Source organism: Oncorhynchus kisutch, linkage group LG20 (genome assembly GCF_002021735.2).
Source record: "Oncorhynchus kisutch isolate 150728-3 linkage group LG20, Okis_V2, whole genome shotgun sequence".
NCBI classification, from domain to species: Eukaryota; Metazoa; Chordata; class Actinopteri; order Salmoniformes; family Salmonidae; genus Oncorhynchus; species Oncorhynchus kisutch.
In genome coordinates this window covers 38,710,437-38,732,020 of record NC_034193.2, presented here as the reverse complement: position 1 = coordinate 38,732,020, position 21,584 = coordinate 38,710,437, and the positions used below count along the sequence as shown (strand labels likewise).

The following is a 21,584-nucleotide window of genomic DNA, read 5'->3' as shown; positions in this document are numbered from 1 at the left end:
ATCAAGACCAGTCCCCATGTTTGTCTCAGAGCAGCGTGAAACGGTGCTAAAATACAGCCGTGGCAAAAAGTTTTGAGAATGACACAAATATTAATTTCCACAAAGTTTGCTGCTTCAGTGTCGTTAGATATTTATGTCAGCTGTTACTATGGAATACTGAAGTATAATTACAAGCATCTCATAAGTGTCAAAGGCTTTTATTGACAATTACATGAAGTTGATGCAAAGAGTCAATATTTATGGTGTTGACCCTTTTTCAAGACCTCTGCAATCCCCCCTGGCATGCTATCAAATAATTTCTGGGCCACATGATGCCAGCCCATTCTTGCATAATCAATGCTTGGATTTTGTCAGAATTTGTGGGGTTTTGTTTGTCCACCCGCCTCTTGAGGATTGACCACAAGTTCTCAATGGGATTAAGGTCTGGGGAGTTTCCTGGCCATGGACTCAAAATATTGATGTTTTGTTCCCCGAGCCACTTACCACTTTTGCCTTATGGCAAGGTGCTCCATCATGCTGGAAAAGGCATTGTTCATCACCAAACTGTTCCTTGATGGTTGGGAGAAGTTGCTCTCGGAGGATGTGTTGGTACCATTCTTTATTGTGGCAGCGTAGCCTAGTGGTTAGAGCGTTGGACTAGTAACCGAAAGGTTGCAAGATCGAATCCCCGAGCTGACAAGGTACAAATCTGTCCTTCTGCCCCTGAACAAGGCAGTTAACCCAGTGTTCCTAGGCCGTCATTGAAAATAAGAATTTGTTCTTAACTGACTTGCCTAGTTAAATAAAGGTAAAAAAATAACAATTATTCATGGCTGTGTTCTTTGGAAAATTGTGAGTTAGCCCACTCCCTTGGCTGAGAAGCAACCCCACACATGAATGGTCTCAGGATGCTTTTCTGTTGGCATGACACAGGACTGATGGTAGCGCTCACCTTGTCTTCTCCGGACAAACTTTTTCCGGATGCCCCAAACAATCGGAAAGGGGAATCATCAGAGAAAATTACTTTACCCCAGTCCTCAGCAGTCCAATCCCTGTACCTTTTGCAGAATATCAATCTGTCCCTGATGTTTTTCCTGGAGAGAAGTGGCTTCTTTGCTGCCCTTTTTGACACCAGGCCATCCTCCAAAAGTCTTCGCCTCACTGTGCGTGCAGATGCACTCACACCTGCCTGCTGCCACTCCTGAGCAAGCTCTGTACTGGTAGTGCCCCGATACTGCAGCTGAATCAACTTTAGGAGACTGTCCTGGCGTTTGCTGGATTTTCTTGGGCATCCTGAAGCCTTCTTCTCAACAATTGAACCACTCTCCTTGAAGTTCTCGATGATCCGATAAATGGTTGATTTAGGTGCAATCTTACTGGCAGTAATATCCTTGCCTGTGAATCCCTTTTTGTGCAAAGCAATGATGACTGCACGTGTTTCCTTGCAGGTAACCATGGTTGACAGAGGAAGAACAATGATTCCAAGCACCACCCTCCTTTTGAAGCTTCCAGTCTGTTATTCGAACTCAATCAGCATGACAGCGTGATCTCCAGTCTTGTCAACACTCACACCTGTGTTAACGAGAGAATCACTCACATGTCAGCTGGTCCTTTTGTGGCAGAGCTGAAATGCAGTGGAAATGTTTTTGGGGGATTCAGTTCATTTGCATGGCAAAGAGGGACTTTGCAATTCATCTGATCACTCTTCATAACATTCTGGAGTATAGGCAAATTGCCATCATACAAACTGTGGCAGCAGACTTTGTGTCATTATTTGTGTCATTCTCTCAACTTTTGGCCACGACTGTAGTTGTTGGCTCTTGCTTCAAATCCTATTCCTAATCCTATTGCTTCGAACTTCAATATGCTCTTTAAATAAATAACACCTATAACACTTTTAACAGCACATTACTCAACACTAGTGAGACTTATATCGAAAAAATATTACGTGACTGCCAATTGGAGGATTCTAAGAGGATTCTACATTTAAACCAAAAGCCGCCTCATGGGTCTCCCGGGGTCGGTCAGCACGGGTATCAAACCTGCATCTGTAGCAACGCATTTTGCACTGCGATGCAGTGACTTAGACAGCTGCACCACTTGGGAGGCCCCATCCACAAAGTATCAAAATACAGAGGTGTTGGTATATTGTCCTGCTAATAGCCCATAATGGACTATTATAATACTGTACATGGTGTTCAGGTCAGGATAACCAAAACATTTCTTTATTAAGACTATCAGAAAGAATTTTGGTACTTATTTATTTTGATCCAAAGCCTTGAATTGAGTGAATCACTCAGCTTTGTAGGTGCCGGTCTATATGACTGTGTTATCAACTTGATACTATATATAATGATATTTTGGAAGGTATTTCGTTAAAACAAAACAAAAGTGAGCAATTTGTAATCTGAATAAAGCCAAAATGATATTTGTCAAGGCCATAACATTTATTTCTGTTTTTAGAGGGAGAGAAACGCTGGGCCAATTTTGCGCCGCCTTATGGTTCTCCCAACCACGGTTGGATGTGATACAACAAAAAGTATTATTATTATTATGTATTATTTGTTTTGTCTTTTCTGGTGGATTAAACTGAAATTGCAACCAATCATGGCCGGTTGTGATACTGCCAACCGAAGAAATAGATTTGACAATAGAATTCTCCCCCTACCCTCCTTCCAGGCACGTCTATTGTCCAGCTACCTGCTAATAGCCATAATAGCACTGTACAATGTGACCGTGTGTGTTTTGAAAGAGTATTTTCCAGTAAACAACCATTTCTTTACCTTCATTAAACATCTTTGTTCCAATATTTCTGTCATTCACTGATATTTATTCGTTATGGATCCATAACTAAATCAACATCTGCATTTTGAAAGAGTATTTTTATCATTATTTTATTAACGAAAGCATAAAGATGCTGATGAAGAAATACAGTACTGTAATATGCTATTACATTTGGATAATTAAGCATTTTAAAGCATTTTGAAGATGTAAGCCACCTGTGTTTATTAGGCTATAGCAGAATAGCATAATGGTCCGGATGGCACTTGCTGTGTCTGGTGAGCAGTTGGTCAAGTTCTGTTGTCAGAAGAGGAATGGAAATGTCAGGGTGAACCGACAACCTGATGAACCCGCCAGGTATTTTGACTCTGCCTCACAGGTGTGCCTGGCATGGATTGTGTCTCCCATCTCGTTCCTCGCCCTCTTCAACTCATCATTCTCCGCCTGACTCCACCAATGCCGCCTGGCTCTGGACTAATGCATCAGCTGTCGCCCGTATCTCTGCCCGCAGATAATGTTTCTCTTTCTGCTGGTCTGCCTTCAATGACTCTGTCTTCAAAGTTTGAATCTGATCCATGTGCACCTTCATCAGATGAGCAGAATGGTACTGCCCTGAGCCTTCATCGATTACAGTGGCCTATGTTAGAAACGGTAGACCAATTAAGAATTAAAAGTGAAGCCAACACACACATGCTGCGTACACATTTTAAGAATCTAGCAAAACAAACCGCTTTCTTGGCAACCATGCGTTTATTTTTGGTGTTGCCCATTGTCCAGCCCTTTTTCTACTGATCTCCAAGGATGGTTGTCGGCATGGTTGTATGCTCTGCAAAAACACATTCACGTTTTTAGTACACAATCATAAAAAAAAAACATGTATTTGACTTTATTTAATTATTGATTTTCTTACACAATATGCCTACACATTGATTTTTTTAAATTTTTTTTATAAAATGCACTGAAACAAAAAATACCTTTTTTAAATTTGGGCAATCCTCTCAGCTCCGGCTCATTTTCAAGTCCTCTCGTGGTTATGGTCCTAACCCTGGAATGGGTAGCACCATAGAAAGAAGCTGGCTTGATGAAAACAATGTCCATTTTGTCTGTTCTCTTAGGTCGGAATGTCTTTTTTTTTTTATAACCAGCTCGTTTTGAATGGTAACTGTGTTAAGAGTTTGGGTGGGGTGAGGAGTACTGGAAAGGTGTGACTTTCACTCCTTCAGTAGCTGGCTATAAAGAGTAAATTGTCCTGCTAATTGGGCTACAAGTGTTTGAAATCCTGAAAATTCCACTAGCTGTCCATCACTACTGTAAATAAAAACACAGCATCTTGTTTACATTCTTTGTAAACACAGTGTCACAATGTAATTTGTATCTACCTTTCCAATTACTTTTAGAGTTTGGGATTTACAAATGCTTTTTATGTACATTTTCGTTAAGTTCAGTTTGGATTTAAGTATAACTTTTGAGTGACGCCTTTAGTGAGAGGTCTAATACTTCAATATTTTATAATATCTGCCCTCTGAATTCATATCTAATCAGATTTTTTTGCGCCATTATTTGTTACATTTTAGTTTGAACGTTTTAGTTTGAACCTGAAGACTGGCACTAAGAACAGCAGGAACGTTTCCCTAGTCAGCACCATTATTAGTGCAATTCCCCTTAAAGTGTTGCTCTGTGCTACCCAGTGCGGCGGGATGGACCTTCCTCCTCCCTTCCCCATGGGCTAGGTCTGTCTTCTGTGTGCGGCTCTCCGGCCCATCCCGTGCCCCCTGCCCTCACGCCCACCGCTATTTCAGTGGATACAAATGGAGAACTGCGAGGCAATCCCATTGTGCGCCACTTGGAAGCCATGACCAACATATATTGCCCTGCTAATAACAGGGTTAATATATCTGAGAATACCCAAGGGGCTTTTATATAATTCTAAGAATAATAATAGTAAAATTGATTGCTTTATTTTTAAAAAAAAGAAGAAAAATGAGTGAGGAAAAAGGACGTTTTTGAACAATGGGTGAGACATTGTTACTCATTTGTAAATATAGCCAGTTTATTTAAAATTATTTATTTCTGTTTTTAGAGGGAGAGACTGGATCTCCCAGTCGAGGCCGGCACCGGTAATGAACCAGCATCTGTAGCAACACCGCTTGCACTGCGATGCAGTGTCTTAGACTGCTGCACCCCTAAGGCGCTATACAATGGAACTGGTTCGGAAGTAGGATGCAGTACTACAGAGACACCGTAGCACCTTGGGACCGAAAAGCATAATCAGTAGTCTAACTTCCCCTTGCGCTGGTCTGGAGCAATGAAGTATTGACACAGGGTACCGTACTAAACCACAGATTACCTCTAAGTCCTGCAGCATAATTGCAAAACTTTTAGAAATCTGCAGTTGAAATACAGTAGTTGTCCTAGGCCCTAGGTAGGAAGTTACAGTGCCTGGATGTGCAAGTCCAACTTGGCCAAAGTGCCTTGTCGAGATCGGTCTTGCTCTGTTTTTGCCAAATTACTTTATCAAATACAGTGGGGAGAACAAGTATTTGATACACTGCCGATTTTGCAGGTTTATCTACTTACAAAGCATGTAGAGGTCTGTAATTTCTTTCATAGGTACACTTCAACTGTGAGAGACGGAATCTAAAATAAAAATCCAGAAAATCACATTGTATGATTAAGTAATTAATTAGCATTTTATTGCATGACATAAGTATTTGATCACCTACCAACCAGTAAGAATTCCGTCTCTCACAGACTTGTTAGTTTTTTTTAAGAAGCCCTCCTGTTCTCCACTCATTACCTGTATTAACTGCACCTGTCCACACACTCAATCAAACAGACTCCAACCTATCCACAATGGCCAAGACCAGAGAGCTGTGTAAGGACATCAGAGGAGGAATGGGAGAAGGTCATGTGGTCTGAGACCAAAAAAAATTGTCTAAACTCCACTCGCTCTGTTTGGAGGAAGAAGGATGAGTACAACCCCAAGAACACCATCCCAACTGTGAAGCATGGAGGTGGAAACATCATTCTTTGGGGATGCTTTTCTGCAAAGGGGACAGGACGACTGCACTGTATTGAAGGGAGGATGGATGGGGCCATGTATCGCGAGATCTTGGCCAACAACCTCCTTCCCTCAGTAAGAGCATTGAAGATGTGTCGTGGCTGGGTCTTCCAGCATGACAACGACCTGAAACACACAGCCAGGGCAACTAAGGAGTGTCTCCGAAAGACTCATCTCAAGGTCCTGGAGTGGCCTAGCCAGTCTCCAGACCATAACCCAATAGAAAATCTTTGGAGGGAGCTGAAAGTCCTTATTGCCAAGCGACAGCCCCGAAACCTGAAGGATCTGGAGAAGGACTGTATGGAGTAGTGGGCCAAAATCCCTGCTGCAGTGTGTGCAAACCTGGTCAAGAACTATAGGAAACGTATGATCTCTGTAATTGCAAACAGGTTTCTGTACCAAATATTAAGTTCTGCTTTTCTGATGTATCAAATACTTATGTCATGTAATAAAATGAAAATTAATTATTTAAAAATCATACAATGTGATTTTCTGAATTTTTGTTTTAGATTCTGTCTCTCACAGTTGAAGTGTACCTATGATAAAAATTACAGACCTGCAGGTTATCAAATACTTGTTCTCCTCTGTAAATGGCACATGAATAATCAACGAATGTCTGCCGACAGATTTAGGCCAAATTATGACCCATCTGAAAAGCTCATTTGATTTAATTTTTTTGTTGCTTTTAATAGTTTGGATGTCTTCTTCCGCTGGCTGTTTGATAAGAAATTCCTTGCTGACGCCACAGTCAGATTTGAGTAAGTATTTCTATTTTCATAAAAGAGGAATGTAATTAAGAACCGTTGCTGTTACAGCTTGTATTTGCCTGGTATTATGGGGAAAATAAATAGTACGTCCTGGTTCTGTACTTTCAACACAATTGTTAATTACCTGGTACATTTAATGTACATAACAGCGTTTCTCTCAATGAAACCAAAGCATAATTACTGTGTGATTTATCAGGCCGTTATCCGTAAATACCTGTGAAAAGTAATTACAGTACTATGGTAAATGCTATCTAATCATACTGGTGGTGCCTCCCCCTGTTTAAGGTGTGTCTTCCTCCCTGACAACGGAGCCTTCTTCGTCAACTATGTCATCGCCTCAGCGTTTATCGGTAACGCCATGGACCTGCTGCGGATTCCAGGCCTACTCATGTATATGATCCGACTGTCCCTGGCCCGTTCCTCTGCAGAGAGGCGCAACGTAAAGAGGGTAAGAGTCATGAAGGAAAATATTGCTGCTGCTGTGCTCAAAATTCTAGTTACTTTTCAATGCTGAATGTTTTCGTGTCTTCAGCATCAAGCATTTGAATTCCAGTTTGGAGCGGCCTACGCCTGGATGATGTCAGTCTTCACTGTAGTTATGACATACAGCATCACCTGTCCAATCATCGTCCCCTTTGGTGAGTCAGCCCACCTCTCCCCAGAGAGGAAAGGGGTAACAGGGTGAGAGATGGAGTATGGGAAGAGTGACTGGGGATAGAGAGGACTACTCTCCCCTCTCTAGGGTCACCTACTGGCAGTGCTTTGTATGAGTCAGAATGAATCACCAATGAAATTAGGGTAACTAAACACTGCATTGCGCCAAGAACAGGCTTACCCACACCTGGTGTGTACATACAGTATTTATGTCACTACTGTGCATCTCTATGTTAAAGCACTGTATAGATACATTGTACATTGTATCTTTACTAAGAGATAAAGTGAGAAAGTATTCATACCCCTTGACTTATTCCACATTTTGTTGTTACAGCCTGAATTCAAAATGGTTTAAATTTCTCACCCATCTACACATAATACACCATAATGACAAAGTGAAAACATGTTTTAAAAAATGTTAGCAAATGTATGGAAAATTAAATAGATGGGTGGGAATACTTTATTTGACCGAGTCAATACTTTGTAAAAGCAACTTTGCCAGCGATTACAACTGTCAGTCTTTCTGGGTGTCTCTAAGAGCTTTCAACACCTGGATTGTGCAACATTTGCCCATTTTATTATATTCAAAATTCTTCAAGCTCTGTCAAATTGGTTGTTGATCATTGCTAGACAACCGTTTTCAGGTCTTGCCATAGATTTTCAAGCATTTTTAAGTCACTAACTCAGCCACTCAGGAACATTCAGTGTCTTTTTGGTAAACAACTCCAGTGTAGATTTGGCCTTGGTGTTTTAGGTTATTGTCCTGCTAAAAGTTAATTAATCTCCTACTGTCTGGTGGAAAGCAGACTGAATCAGCTTTTCCTCTCTTTTTTGCCTGTGCTTAGCTCCATTCCATTTCTTGTTTATCCAGTCATTAATGATTACAAGCATACCCATAACATGATGCTGCCACCACTATGCTTGAAAATGTGGAGATTGGTACTCGGTAATGTGTTGTATCGGATTTGCCCCAAACATGGCACTTTGTATTCAGGACAAAAAAGTGAATTGGTTTGCAACATTTTTTGCAGTATTACTTTAGTATCTTGTTGAAAACAGGATCCATGTTTTGGAATATTTGCATTATGTACAGGCTTCCTTCTTTTCACTCTGTCAATTAGGTTAGTATTGTTGAGTAACTACACTGTTGATCCTTCCTCAGTTTTCTCCGATCACAGCCATTGAACTCAGTAACTGTTTTAAAGTCACCGTTTGCATCATTGTGAAATCTCTGAGCGGTTTCCTTCCTCTTCGGCAATTGAGTTTGTAAGGATACACCATCCAAAGTGTAGTTAATTTTCAAAGGTATATTCAATGTCTGCTTTTTTGGGGGGGGTTTACCCAGCTACCAATAGGTGCCCTTCTTCTTTGTGAGGCATTGGAAAACCTTATTGGGTATTGTGTGTAGGCCGGTGACACAAAATCTAAGTATTATAAATGTTATATTCTGTCTGTAACACAAACTGATGTGATCGCACTGTGAAAAGGGGAGATTCTCACGACTCCCACAAGTATCATGGGTCTGAAGGTAACCAGATTTTTGGTATGACCAGTGACACAAAAATATAAATTTAATAAATTTTATGTTCAGGCTGTAACACAGCAAAATGTGGAAAAAGTCAAGGGTTGTGAATAGTTTCTGAAGACACTGTACTTGGAAAGACAGGCCAACACAAGCGAAGGTGGGAGTAATTTTGAAATCTGTTCAGTCGTCTATCTTGTATCATTGATCCATACCGAAGCCTAATATATTGGCATGTACACTGCTCAAAAAAATAAAGGGAACACTTAAACAACACAATGTAACTCCAAGTCAATCAAACTTCTGTGAAATCTAACTGTCCACTTAGGAAGCAACACTGATTGACAATAAACTTCACATGCTGTTGTGCAAATGGAATAGACAACAGGTGGAAATTATAGGCAATTAGCAAGACACCTCCAATAAAGGAGTGGTTCTGCAGGTGGTGACCACAGACCACTTCTCAGTTCCTATGCTTCCTGGCTGCTGTTTTGGTCACTTTTGAATGCTGGCGGTGCTTTCACTCTAGTGGTAACATGAGACGGAGTCTACAACCCACACAAGTGGCTCAGGTAGTGCAGCTCATCCAGGATGGGACATCAATCCGAGCTGTGGCAAGAAGGTTTGCTGTGTCTGTCAGCGTAGTGTCCAGAGCATGGATGCGCTACCAGGAGACAGGCCAGTACATCAGGAGACGTGGAGGAGGAAGTAGGAGGGCAACAACCCAGCAGCAGGACCGCTACCTCCGCCTTTGTGCAAGGAGGAGCAGGAGGAGCACTGCCAGAGCCCTGCAAAATGACCTCCAGCAGGCCACAAATGTGCATGTGTCTGCTCAAACGGTCAGAAACAGACTCCATGAGGGTGGTATGAGGGCCCGACTTCCACAGGTGGGGGTTGTGCTTACAGCCCAACACCGTGCAGGACGTTTGGCATTTGCCAGAGAACACCAAGATTGGCAAATTCGCCACTGGCGCCCTGTGCTCTTCACAGATGAAAGCAGGATGAAAGCACTCATAAATATGTTTACATATTCTGGCTGTTTTTCGACATTTAAATAGTTTTTACATACAGTACCAGTCAAATGTTTGGACACCTATTCATTGAAGGGTTTTTATTTATTTGTACTACATTCTAGAATAATAGTGAAGACAAACTATGAAATAACACATAAAATCAAGTAGTAACCAAAAAAAGTGTTAAAGAAATCAAAATAGATTGTGGTATACAGAAGATAGCCCTATTTGGTAAAAGGCCAAGTCCATATTATGGCCAGAACAGCTCAAATAAGCAAAGAGAAATGACAGTCCATAATTTCTTTAAGACATGAAGATCAGTTAATCTGGAAAATTCAATGGAAAATTCAATTCTCGGGCCGACTCTTTTCTCTGTGTATATCAATGATGTTGCTCTTGCTGCGGGCGATTCCCTGATCCACCTCTACGCAGACGACACCATTCTATATACTTTCGGCCCGTCTTTGGACACTGTGCTATCTAACCTCCAAACAAGCTTCAATGCCATACAACACTCCTTCCGTGGCCTCCAACTGCTCTTAAACGCTAGTAAAACCAAATGCATGCTTTTCAACCGGTCGCTGCCTGCACCTGCATGCCCGACTAGCATCACCACCCTGGATGGTTCCGACCTAGAATATGTGGACGTCTATAAGTACCTAGGTGTCTGGCTAGACTGCAAACTCTCCTTCCAGACTCATATCAAACATCTCCAATCGAAAATCAAATCAAGAGTCGGCTTTCTATTCCGCAACAAAGCCTCCTTCACTCAAGCCGCCAAGCTTACCCTAGTAAAACTGACTATCCTACCGATCCTCGACTTCGGCGATGTCATCTACAAAATGGCTTCCAACACTCTACTCAGCAAACTGGATGCAGTCTATCACAGTGCCATCCGTTTTGTCACTAAAGCACCTTATACTACCCACCACTGCGACTTGTATGCTCTAGTCGGCTGGCCCTCGCTACATATTCGTCGCCAGACCCACTGGCTCCAGGTCATCTACAAGTCTATGCTAGGTAAAGCTCCGCCTTATCTCAGCTCACTGGTCACGATGGCAACACCCATCCGTAGCACGCGCTCCAGCAGGTGTATCTCACTGATCATCCCTAAAGCCAACACCTCATTTGGCCGCCTTTCGTTCCAGTACTCTGCTGCCTGTGACTGGAACGAATTGCAAAAATCGCTGAAGTTGGAGACTTTTATCTCCCTCACCAACTTCAAACATCAGCTAACCGATCGCTGCAGCTGTACATAGTCTATTGGTAAATAGCCCACCCTTTTCACCTACCTCATCCCCGTACTGTTTTTATTTATTTACTTTTCTGCTCTTCTGCACACCAATATCTCTACCTGTACATGACCATCTGATCTTTTATCACTCCAGTGTTAATCTGCAAAATTGTAATTATTTGCCTACCTCCTCATGCCTTTTGCACACATTGTATATAGACCCCCCCCTTCGTTTTCTACTGTGTTATTGACTTGTTAATTGTTTACTCCATGTGTAACTCTTTGTTGTATGCTCACACTGCTATGCTTTATCTTGGCCAGGTCGCAGTTGCAAATGAGAACTTGTTCTCAACTAGCCTACCTGGTTAAATAAAGGTGAAATAAAAAATAAAAAATAAAAAAAATTCAAGAACTTTGAAAGTTTCTTCAAGTGCAGTCACAAAACACATCAAGCACTATGATGAAACTGGCTCGCTTGAGGACCAGGTAGCTCTTCCACCAGGTGGCTGATGAGATATGTTGGAACAACTGCCATATTGTGTCTCCACCCCAAAGCCCTTACTTGGAAGTGTACTTCACCAGACTGCCAAGAACCTTGTCCTCATCCAGGCCAAAGTGGCGAGACATGGTAGTGATGACACCATAGGCCTTGTTGATCTCTGCACCAGACAGGATGCTCTTGCCAGCATACTTGGGGTCCAACATGTATGCTGCAGTGTGTATGGGCTTCAGTCAGAAGTCTTCACGCTTTTTGATGTATTTCAGAACTGCAGTTTCCTCTGCTTGGAGCAACAGTGAAGTGGGTAGGATGCAAGCAGTCTGAACATCAGACAGGATGGCATTGTCTCCCTCAATCCGTGCAGTGCCTACTGCTATAGGTTTCAGGAGTTTCAGGCTGCTTACCACTCTCTCCCAAAATACATCATCCAGGAGGACGCTCTTGATGGGTCTGTCCATATCAGCAGACTGTGGCCATTTCTTGGAGAGACTTCTTCCCTTCCAGGAAACTGTCAAACATGATGACAACACCACCCCAACTGGTGGTGCTCTTATTCTTCTCACTTTACTTGGTGAGGTAGATTGCTGCTATAGCTCAGATAGCAGATGTTTAAAGTTGGTGAGGGAGATAAGTCTCCAACTTCAGCGATTTTTGCAATTCGTTCCAGTCACAGGCAGCAAATAACTGGAAGGAAAGGCGGCCAAATTAGGTGTTGGCTTTAGGGATGATTAGTGAGATACACCTGCTGGAGCGCGTGCTACGGGTGGGTGTTGCCATCGTCACCAGTGAACTGAGATAAGGCAGAGCTTTACCTAGCATGGACTTGTAGATGGCCTGGAGCCAGTGGGTCTGGCGACGAATATCGCCAGACCCACTGGGGGCCAGCCGACTAGAGGGCCAGCCGACTAGAGCGTACAGGTCGCAGTGGTGGGTGGTTTAAGATGCTTTAGTGACAAAACGGATGGCACTGTGATAAACTGCATCCAGTTTGCTGAGTAGAGTATTTGAAGCTATTTTGTAGATGACATCGCCGAAGTCGAGGATCGGTAGGATAGTCAGTTTTACTAGGGTAAGTTTGGTGGCATAAGTGAAGAAGGCTTTGTTGCGAAATAGAAAGCCGACTCTAGATTTGATTTTAGATTGGAGATGTTTGATATGAGTCTGGAAGGAGAGTTTACAGCCTAGCCAGACACCTAGGTACTTATAGATGTCCACGTATTCTAGGTCGGAACCATCCAGGGTGGTGATGTTAGTCGGGCGTGCGGGTGCAGGCAGCGAACGGTTGAAAAGCATGCATTTGGTTTTACTAGCGTTTAAGAGCAGTTGGAGGCCACGGAAGGAGTGTTGTATGGCATTGAAGCTCGTTTGGAGGTTAGATAGCACAGTGTCCAAGGAAGGGCCAGAAATATACAGAATGGTGTCGTCTGCGTAGAGGTGGGTCAGGGAATCGCCCGCAGCAAGAGCAACATCATTGATATATACAGAGAAAAGAGTCGGCCTGAGAATTGAACCCTGTGGCACCCCATAGAGACTGCCAGAGGACCGGACAACATGCCCTCCGATTTGACACACTGAACTCTGTCTGCAAAGTAGTTGGTGAACCAGGCAAGGCAGTCATTAGAAAAACCAAGGCTACTGAGTCTGCCGATAAGAATATGATGATTGACAGAGTCTAAAGCTTTGGCCAGGTCAATGAAGACTGCTGCACAGTACTGTCTTTTATCAATGGTGGTTATGATATCGTTTAGTACCTTGAGCGTGGCTGAGGCATGGCTGAAACCAGATTGCACAGCGGAGAAGGTACGGTGGGATTCGAGATGGTCAGTGATCTGTTTGTTGACTTGGCTTTCGAAGACCTTAAATAGGCAGGGCAGGATGGATATAGGTCTGTAACAGTTTGGGTCCAGGGTGTCTCCCCCTTTGAAGAGGGGGATGACCGCTGCAGCTTTCCAATCCTTGGGGATCTCAGACGATACGAAAGAGAGGTTGAGCAGGCTGGTAATAGGGGTTGCGACAATGGCGGCGGATCATTTCAGAAATAGAGGGTCCAGATTGTCAAGCCCAGCTGATTTGTATGGGTCCAGGTTTTGCAGTTCTTTCAGAACATCTGCTATCTGGATTTGGGTAAAGGAGAAGCTGGGGAGGCTTGGGCGAGTAGCTGTGGGGGGGCGTAGCTGTTGGCCGAGGTTGGAGTAGCCAGGAGGAAGGCATGGCCAGCCGTTGAGAAATGCTTGGTGAAGTTTTCGATTATCATGGATTTATCGGTGGTGACCGTGTTGCCTAGCCTCAGTGCAGTGGGCAGCTGGGAGGAGGTGCTCTTGTTCTCCATGGACTTTACAGTGTCCCAGAACTTTTTGGAGTTATTTCTGCTTGAAATTTATGCTTGAAAAAGCTGGCCTTTGCTTTCCTGACTGACTGCGTGTATTGGTTCCTGACTTCCCTGAACAGTTGCATATCGCAGGGATTATTCGATGCTATTGCAGTCCGCCACAGGATGTTTTTGCGCTGGTCGGTGGCAGTCAGGTCTGGAGTGAACCAAGGGCTATATCTGTTCTTAGTTCTGCATTTTTTGAACGGAGCATGCTTATCTAAGATGGTCAATATCCTTCCAGGATACCCGGGCCAGGTCGATTAGAAAGGCCTGCTTGCAGAAGTGTTTTAGGGAGCATGTGACCGCGGACCTGTAGCGGATACAGGCAATGAGGCAGTGATTGCTGAGATCCTGATTGAAGACAGCGGAGGTGTATTTGGAGGGCCAGTTGGTCAGGATAATGTCTGAGGGTGCCCATGTTTACAGATTTAGGGTTGTACCTGGTAGGTTCCTTGATGATTTGTGTGAGATTGAGGGCATCTAGCTTAGATTGTAGGACTGCCGAGGTGTTAAGCATATCCCAGTTTAGGTCACCTAACAGAACAAACTCTGAAGCTAGATGGGGGGCGATCAATTCACAAATGGTGTCCAGGGCACAGCTGGTAGCTGAGGTGGGTCGGTAGCAGGCGGCAACAGTGAGAGACTTATTTCTGGAGAGATTCATTTTTAAAATTAGAAGTTCGAACTGTTTGGGTATGGACCTGGAAAGTATGACATTACTTTGCAGGCTATCTCTGCAACTCCTCCCCCTTTGGCAATTCTATCTTGACGGAACATGTTAGAGTTGGGTATGGAAATCTCAGAATTTTTGGTGGCCTTCCTAAGCCAGTATTCAGACACAGCAAGGACATCAGGTTTGGCAGAGTGTGCTAAAGCAGTGAGTAAAACAAACTTCGGGAGGAGGCTTCTGATGTTGACATGCATGAAACCAAGGCTTTTTCGATCACAGAAGTCAACCAATGAGGGTGCCTGGGGACGTGCAGGGCATAGGTTTACCTCCACATCACCCGCGGAACAGAGGAGGAGTAGGATGAGGGCGCGGCTAAAGGCTATCAAAACTGGTCGCCTAGAGCGTTGGGGACAAAGAATAAAAGGAGCAGATTTCTGGGCATGGTAGAATATATTCAGGGCATAATGCGCAGACAGGGCTATGGTTGGGTGCGGGTACAGCGGAGGTAAGCCCAGGCACTGGGTGATGATAAGAGAGGTTGTATCTCTGGACATGTTGGTTATAATGGGTGAGGTCACCGCGTGTGTGGGAGGTGGGACAAAGGAGGTATCAGAGGTATGAAGAGTGGAACTAGGGGCTCCATTTGTAAACTAAACAATGATAACTAACCTGAACAACAGTATACAAGGCATATTGACATTTGAGAGAGACATACAGCGAGGCATAATGTAATCACAGGTGTTGATTGGGAGAGCTAGCTAAAACAACAGGTGAGACAACAACAGCTAATCAGCTAACACAACAACAGCAGGTAAAATGGCGATGGCTAGGCAGAGAGGGTCGGATTAACTACACACAGAGCCTGAGTTCGCGGCTGGAGCCGACAGATAAAATAAATAAGTACCGTGATTAATGGACAGTCCAGCAGGTATCATCTATGTAGCCAAGTGATCATAGTGTCTAGGGGGCAGCAGTAGATGGAACAGGGAAGCCACCACTACGTTAGCACGCGGGAAACACGGCGTTTAAAGTTAGTAGCCCGGGGCTAGTAGGAGCGTCTGCTCCGACGGAGGCCGGTTGAAGGCACAGAGGATGAAGTATTCGTCGGCAGGCCAGTCGTGGTGGTGCGGCGGGGCGCCGTGTCGACAGAGAATCCAAGCCAGATGGCGAAAGAGGTATTGTAGAATATAGTTTGCTAGCCAGGAGATGTGCCTGGCTCACGGCTAACTGGTGCTAGCTTCGTGGCAGTGGTGTTAGCCACTATAGCCAATCGGTAGCAGCGGTGATCCGGTGCCAATGTCCAGAGTTTACAGCAAGGATCCGGTGGAGTATTGGGCTCTAGCCGTGTATGAGTGGGGTTTCGGTGAACAGCTGAGTAGGCCGGGAGGTGAGCCTCAGGGATAGCTTCGGTATTGGGTGCCACGGTGAGTGCAAGCTGTGAGCTAGCTGTAATCTTTGTTGCATTCTTCCCATATGACTTGGCACAGTATATGCAAATGTAAACAGCTTTTCCTTCTACATTAGCTGCAGTGGAATGTCTCCACACATCAGATAGTGCCTGTGGCATTTTCCTGTGAAGATTTTTTTTTTTTTTTTTGAAAAATCAACAAATACAATTCCATGTACAGATAAACAGTTAGATGAAACAACTCCTTTGTAAGATACATGTTTTAAATTTAAACATGTATGGAAACAGGTGAATTAACACTCCTCATTTAACAAGCTCAAGCAAGCCAAAACCCACCTGGTAGCAAAAACTAACTAGCAGAAATTGTTAACAATTTAGAAATGATTTAAACACACTATGCTGTAGGCTACTATTTACTAGTTTTAACAAAAAAATAATATATGTCGGTAATTTGTAATCAAAACGTAACAGAAAGCATGTTGTCCTTGGCTCAGACAGTGTAGTAGTGTGGGCTCAATAGCATCTCATTGGTGTGCAAGATCTTAAGAATCAGCTGTACATGTGATGGAAGAGTGCACTGCACATGTGATGGAAGAATGCACTGAATTCAGAGGGTTGCAATTCCATTGAATTGGGGATAGTTTAACCAAAATATGCCACAAGTATGCCACCTAGAATTGCCTTAGGTGTATCCCATAAAATTCCGGTAAATTTCACGGAAAGTTTCCGACCCTTTGCAACCCTACATGTGGCACAAAAATATATTTCATTGACATATAGTTTAAAATATATTTACATACACTATATCTATTTAAGTATTTGGACACCACTTCAAATTTGTGGATTTGGCTATTTCAGCCACACCCGTTGCCGACAGATGTATAAAATCGAGCCTACAGCCATGCAATCTCCATAGACAAACATTGGCAGTAGAATGGCCTTACTGAAGAGCTTGGCGACTTTCAACGTGGCACCGTCATGGGATGCCACCTTTCCAACAAGTCAATTTGTCAAATTCCTGCCCTGCTAGAGCTGCCCTGGTCAACTGTAAATGCTGTTATTGTGAAATGAAAACGTCTAGGAGCAACAACGGCTCAGATGTGAAGTGGTAGGCCACACAAGCTCACAGAACGGGTCTGTTGAGTGCTGAAGAGTGTAGCGCGTAAAAATCGTTTGTCCTCGGTTGCAACACTTATTACCGAGTTCTAAACTGTCTCTGGAAGCAACGTCAGCACAAGAACTGTTCGTCAGAAGCTTCATGAAATGGGTTTCCATGGCCAAGCAGCCACACAAGATCACCATGTGTAATGCCAAGCGTCAGCAGGAGTGGTGTAAAGCTCGCCGCCATTGGACTCTGGAGCAGTGGAAACACTTTCTCTGGAGTGATGAATTACGCTTCACCATCTGGTAGTTCAACGGATGAATGTGGGTTAGGCAGATGCCAGCAGAACGCTACCTGCCCCAATGAATAGTGCCAACTGTAAAGTTTAGTGGAGGAGGAATAATGGTCCAGGGCTGTTTTTCATGGTTCAGGCTAGGCCCCTTAATTCCAGTGAAGGGAACCTTTAACACTACAGCATACAATGACATTCTAGACAATTCTGTACTTCCAACTTTGGCAACAGATTGGGGAAGGCTCTTTCCTGTTTCAGCCTGACAATGCCCTGTACACAAAGCAAGGTCCATACAAAAAGGGTTTGTCGATCGGTTTGGAAGAACTTGACTGGCCTGCACAGAACCCTGACCTCAACCCCATCGAACACCTTTGTGATGAATTGGAACGCTGACTGCGAGCCAGGTCTAATCGCCCAACATCAGTGCCCAACCTCACAAATGATCTTGTGGGTGAATGGAAGCAAGTCCCTACAGCAATGTTCCAACATCTAGTGGAAAGCCTTCCCAGAAGAGTGGAGGCTGCTTTGGTAGCAAAGCAGCCATATTAATGCCCGTGATTTCTGAATGAGATGTTCGACAAGCAGCTCTCCACATACTTTTGGTGGCACAAAGAAATGTTATAAAATATATTTACATACATATTCTATGATGTGTTATGTTTCAGAAATATTTTCTGGACATACAGTACAGAGTCAAAAGTTTGGGGACACCTACTCATTTAAGGGTTTTTCTTTACTTTTATATTTTCTACATTGTATAATAATAGTGGAGACTTCAAAAATATGAAATAGTACATATTTTATATTTGAAATTCTTCAAAGTAGCCACCCTTTGTCTTGAAGACACCTTTGCACACTCTTGGTATTCTCTCACCTGGAATGTTTTTCCAAAAGTCTTGAAGGAGTTCCCACATATGCTGAGAACTTGTTGGCTGCGCTTCCTTCACTCTGTAACTTTTGCCTGGTACTGTGTGTATATATATATATATTAGATTAATTCCCCCACATACACGTACTGTATTGTCTAATTTATGTGTTTTTGGTATGGGTAATTTACACTTGTCTACTTTAGTAAGGATGGGAACATTTATCTTTTGGGCAGAAGTGAGCACACTTTTGTTAATTTAATAAATACTTGTAACCCCCCCAACTCAGGAATTTCAACTGTAGCAACCCAGGTGTAATCCCCCAAAGATTAAGCACAGACTATTATCAGAATGTCAGTTTTCTCCAGCAAAGATTTAAAACGGGTGGGAGCAGGTCATGGGAGGTGTATGTTCAGTAGTTATATCAGTTAAACAACAGTTCTCAAACAAAACATGTTCTCCCTCTTTCCAGGTCTGATGTACATGCTGCTGAAGCACCTGGTGGATAGATACAACATGTATTACGCTTACCTTCCCTCGAAACTGGACAAGAAAATCCACTCCGGTGCTGTCAATCAGGTGGTAGCAGCTCCCATCCTCTGTCTCTTTTGGCTGCTATTCTTTTCCACCATGCGAACAGGTAAGGCACTGGGGGATCTTTTTCTTCCCAGAAACAAAGTGGTAAATTGGATTGTTAAGATGTGTTAGTACCTAAACACTCATCACCTTATTTGGAGGGTGAGCCCTGAAGTCAAACATTGTAACTTACTGTCTCTTTGCACTGTTGTAACCCAGGCTTTGTGACCCCCACGTCCATGTTCACTTTGGTGGTCCTAATCATCACCATTGTGGTATGCCTGTCGCACGTCTGCTTCGGCCACTTCAAGTACCTCAGCGCTCACAACTACAAGGTACGGGTCACTGTGCTCAAGGTACGGCTCACCAGCACGCCAAGTGTCCAGTCCTTAAATTCAGGTAGCAGACTTAGGCCAAGTAGTCCCATAGAGGATCATCTCTGACAGCTCTTTTCCCTTCTTTCCACCCTTTCTTCCCCCCTCTGGCATCAAACAGATTGACACCAAGGAAACAGATGTTGACGTGGTTGAAAATGGCCGCCCACCACTCCGCACCTTCTCCGCTCCTTCTACTAAGTCTCAGGTAAGCAGAGAAGCCAATTCCTTTTGGTTTTGGAGTATTCCAAGCTGTTGAATTGTGGGGGACTAGAATGGAACTGTCCAGATTAAAAATATATATCTATTTAACCTTTATTTAACTAGGAAAGTCAGTTAAGAACTAGTTCTTATTTACAAGTACGGCCTACCAGGGAATAGCAGAACGACAGATTTTTGCCTTGTCAGCTCGGGGATTAGATCCAGAAACCTTTCGGTTACTGGTCCAGCGCTCTAACCACTAGGCTACCTGCTGCCCCAGATAGGACACTGAGATTGGCCCAAAGTTATCGCAATGCACAATATGCGTAATATTGTCCAGTGTTCCGACAATATGTGTTTGTTTGCTCCCTTGACAAACAAACTGACTTTGGCCCAAATCTGTGATTCAAAAAACAACAAAGCGGTCACCCCGCCATTTTGGAAAATGAAAAAAGATGAGGCTGGAGAAATGTAACCACTCTCAAATTCATAGACCGACCTATCGGTGCAAGGACTGTGAGATCAAAATGATAGCTTTAATATTTTTTTAAGCTATACAGTACTTCGACATTGCAGCCGACTTTGAAAGCAAGTCGAGAATGACTGATCTACAAATCACCTTGCGTCATAAATAACTACTCAATATTATTTGTAGATCAGTCACACAATGATGAATTACCCATGATGCATCGTGGGTTTTGATGCTCCCGAACACGGCCAATGTCAAGTGTTTTCGGATCATGTCATCGAAAATACTTTTTCTTTTTGAGTACAAAACATAGAAACGCACCATTTTCATGTGGTTCTCTGTGGCTCAGTTGGTAAAGCATGGTGTTTGCAACGCCAGGACAATGAGTTTGTTTCCCAAGAGCACCCATACGTAAAATGTATGCACAAATGACTAAGTCGCTTTGGATAATAGCGTCTGCTAAATGGAATATATTTATATATTATATACTGTGTGGATCGAGCCTTGAATGCTGATTGGCTGACCGCCGTGGTGTATTAGACCGTATACCACAAAACATTTATCTTTACTGCTCTAATTACGTTGGTAACCAGTTAATAATAGCAATAAGGCACCTCGGGGGTTTGTGATATATGGCCAATATACCACGGCTAAGGGCTGTGTCCAGGCACTCCGCTTTGTGTTGTACATAAGAACAGCCCTTATTGGCCATATACCACTCCTTCTCAGGCCTTATTGCTTAATTATTATATATGCTGATGTTGGGGTGGTGCTCAAGATGATGAATATGAAATGTTCATTTAATTTTAAATGATATAAAAATGGATGAAATTAGTTATTTCCAGCTCTACCTCCAAGCGCTAAATTGCTAATGTTATAGTGGAAATTCTGACGACTCGGGTTCTGATGCACGACTTGGCTGTATATAAATGTTTGTCTCCCCATCAATGCAACTATGTACCATCTCCCTGTCAACTTTTCACCAGCAGCATTCCACTGCCGTCTTGCTTCTGAAGCTAAGCAGGGTCGGCCCTGGTTAGTCCCTGGATGGGAGACCAGATGCTGCTGGAAGAGGTGTTGGAGGGCCAGTATGGGACACTCTTCACCTCTGGTCTTAAGATTGAATGTCAGTACCCCAGGGCAGTGAAGGGGACATTGCCCTGATGAGGTTCACATATTCCAGATGTGACATTAAATGGGTGTCCTAAATCTGTGTTTAAAAATCCCATGGCACTTATCACAAGAGTAGGGGTGTCATGGCTAAATTCCCAACCTGGCCCTATTTCCATCATGGCTACCTAATCATCCCCTAATTGGCATATATCATTCCTCACCTCTCCACCATGCTAGCTGATGTGTGGTGAGCGTTCTGGCACGAAATACATTACCCAGGTGAGTGCCACACATTGCTAGTGGATGAGGTGAGTTTCCCCCTTTATTATGTAAAGCGCTGTGAGTACCAAAGTTGTTTGAAAGGCGCTATACAAATCCAATCCATTATTATAAACTTTAGATAATTTGCTCCCTGGGTATTCCCTGTCCCAGTGGTTGTTTGGAGTCAGCAGCACTTTTTAAATAGGGCTTAATATCAATTATAATATCTGTTATAGTAAAGGAATTAAATTCCTTAATAGAAAAATAAAACATAAGTTGCTTGTTCACTGGCCATTCTGATCATCTTCAATGTAAACAAACAGCAGTGTCTTGCTGACTTACTATTGGTTCACATTTTTGGCATTTGAACA

The 21,584-nt window shown here is 43.3% G+C and overlaps 1 protein-coding gene across 6 annotated transcripts in view; it reads left to right on the top strand.

The window, feature by feature from the left end:
* Positions 1–21,584, top strand: part of LOC109865862 (CSC1-like protein 2) — a 96,471-nt gene that overhangs the window by 69,823 nt on the left and 5,064 nt on the right. For 4 of the 6 annotated variants that reach the window (XM_031799661.1, XM_020454341.2, XM_031799660.1 and 1 more), the window contains 6 exons: positions 6,514–6,579; positions 6,874–7,036; positions 7,121–7,226; positions 18,692–18,859; positions 19,015–19,151; positions 19,291–19,377. In XM_031799661.1, coding sequence (XP_031655521.1) covers positions 6,514–6,579; positions 6,874–7,036; positions 7,121–7,226; positions 18,692–18,859; positions 19,015–19,151; positions 19,291–19,377 — 727 coding nt within the window. The remainder of the gene's footprint in view (positions 1–6,513; positions 6,580–6,873; positions 7,037–7,120; positions 7,227–18,691; positions 18,860–19,014; positions 19,152–19,290; positions 19,378–21,584) is intronic. The other 2 variants (XM_031799662.1, XM_031799663.1) reach the window with 1 other exon arrangement.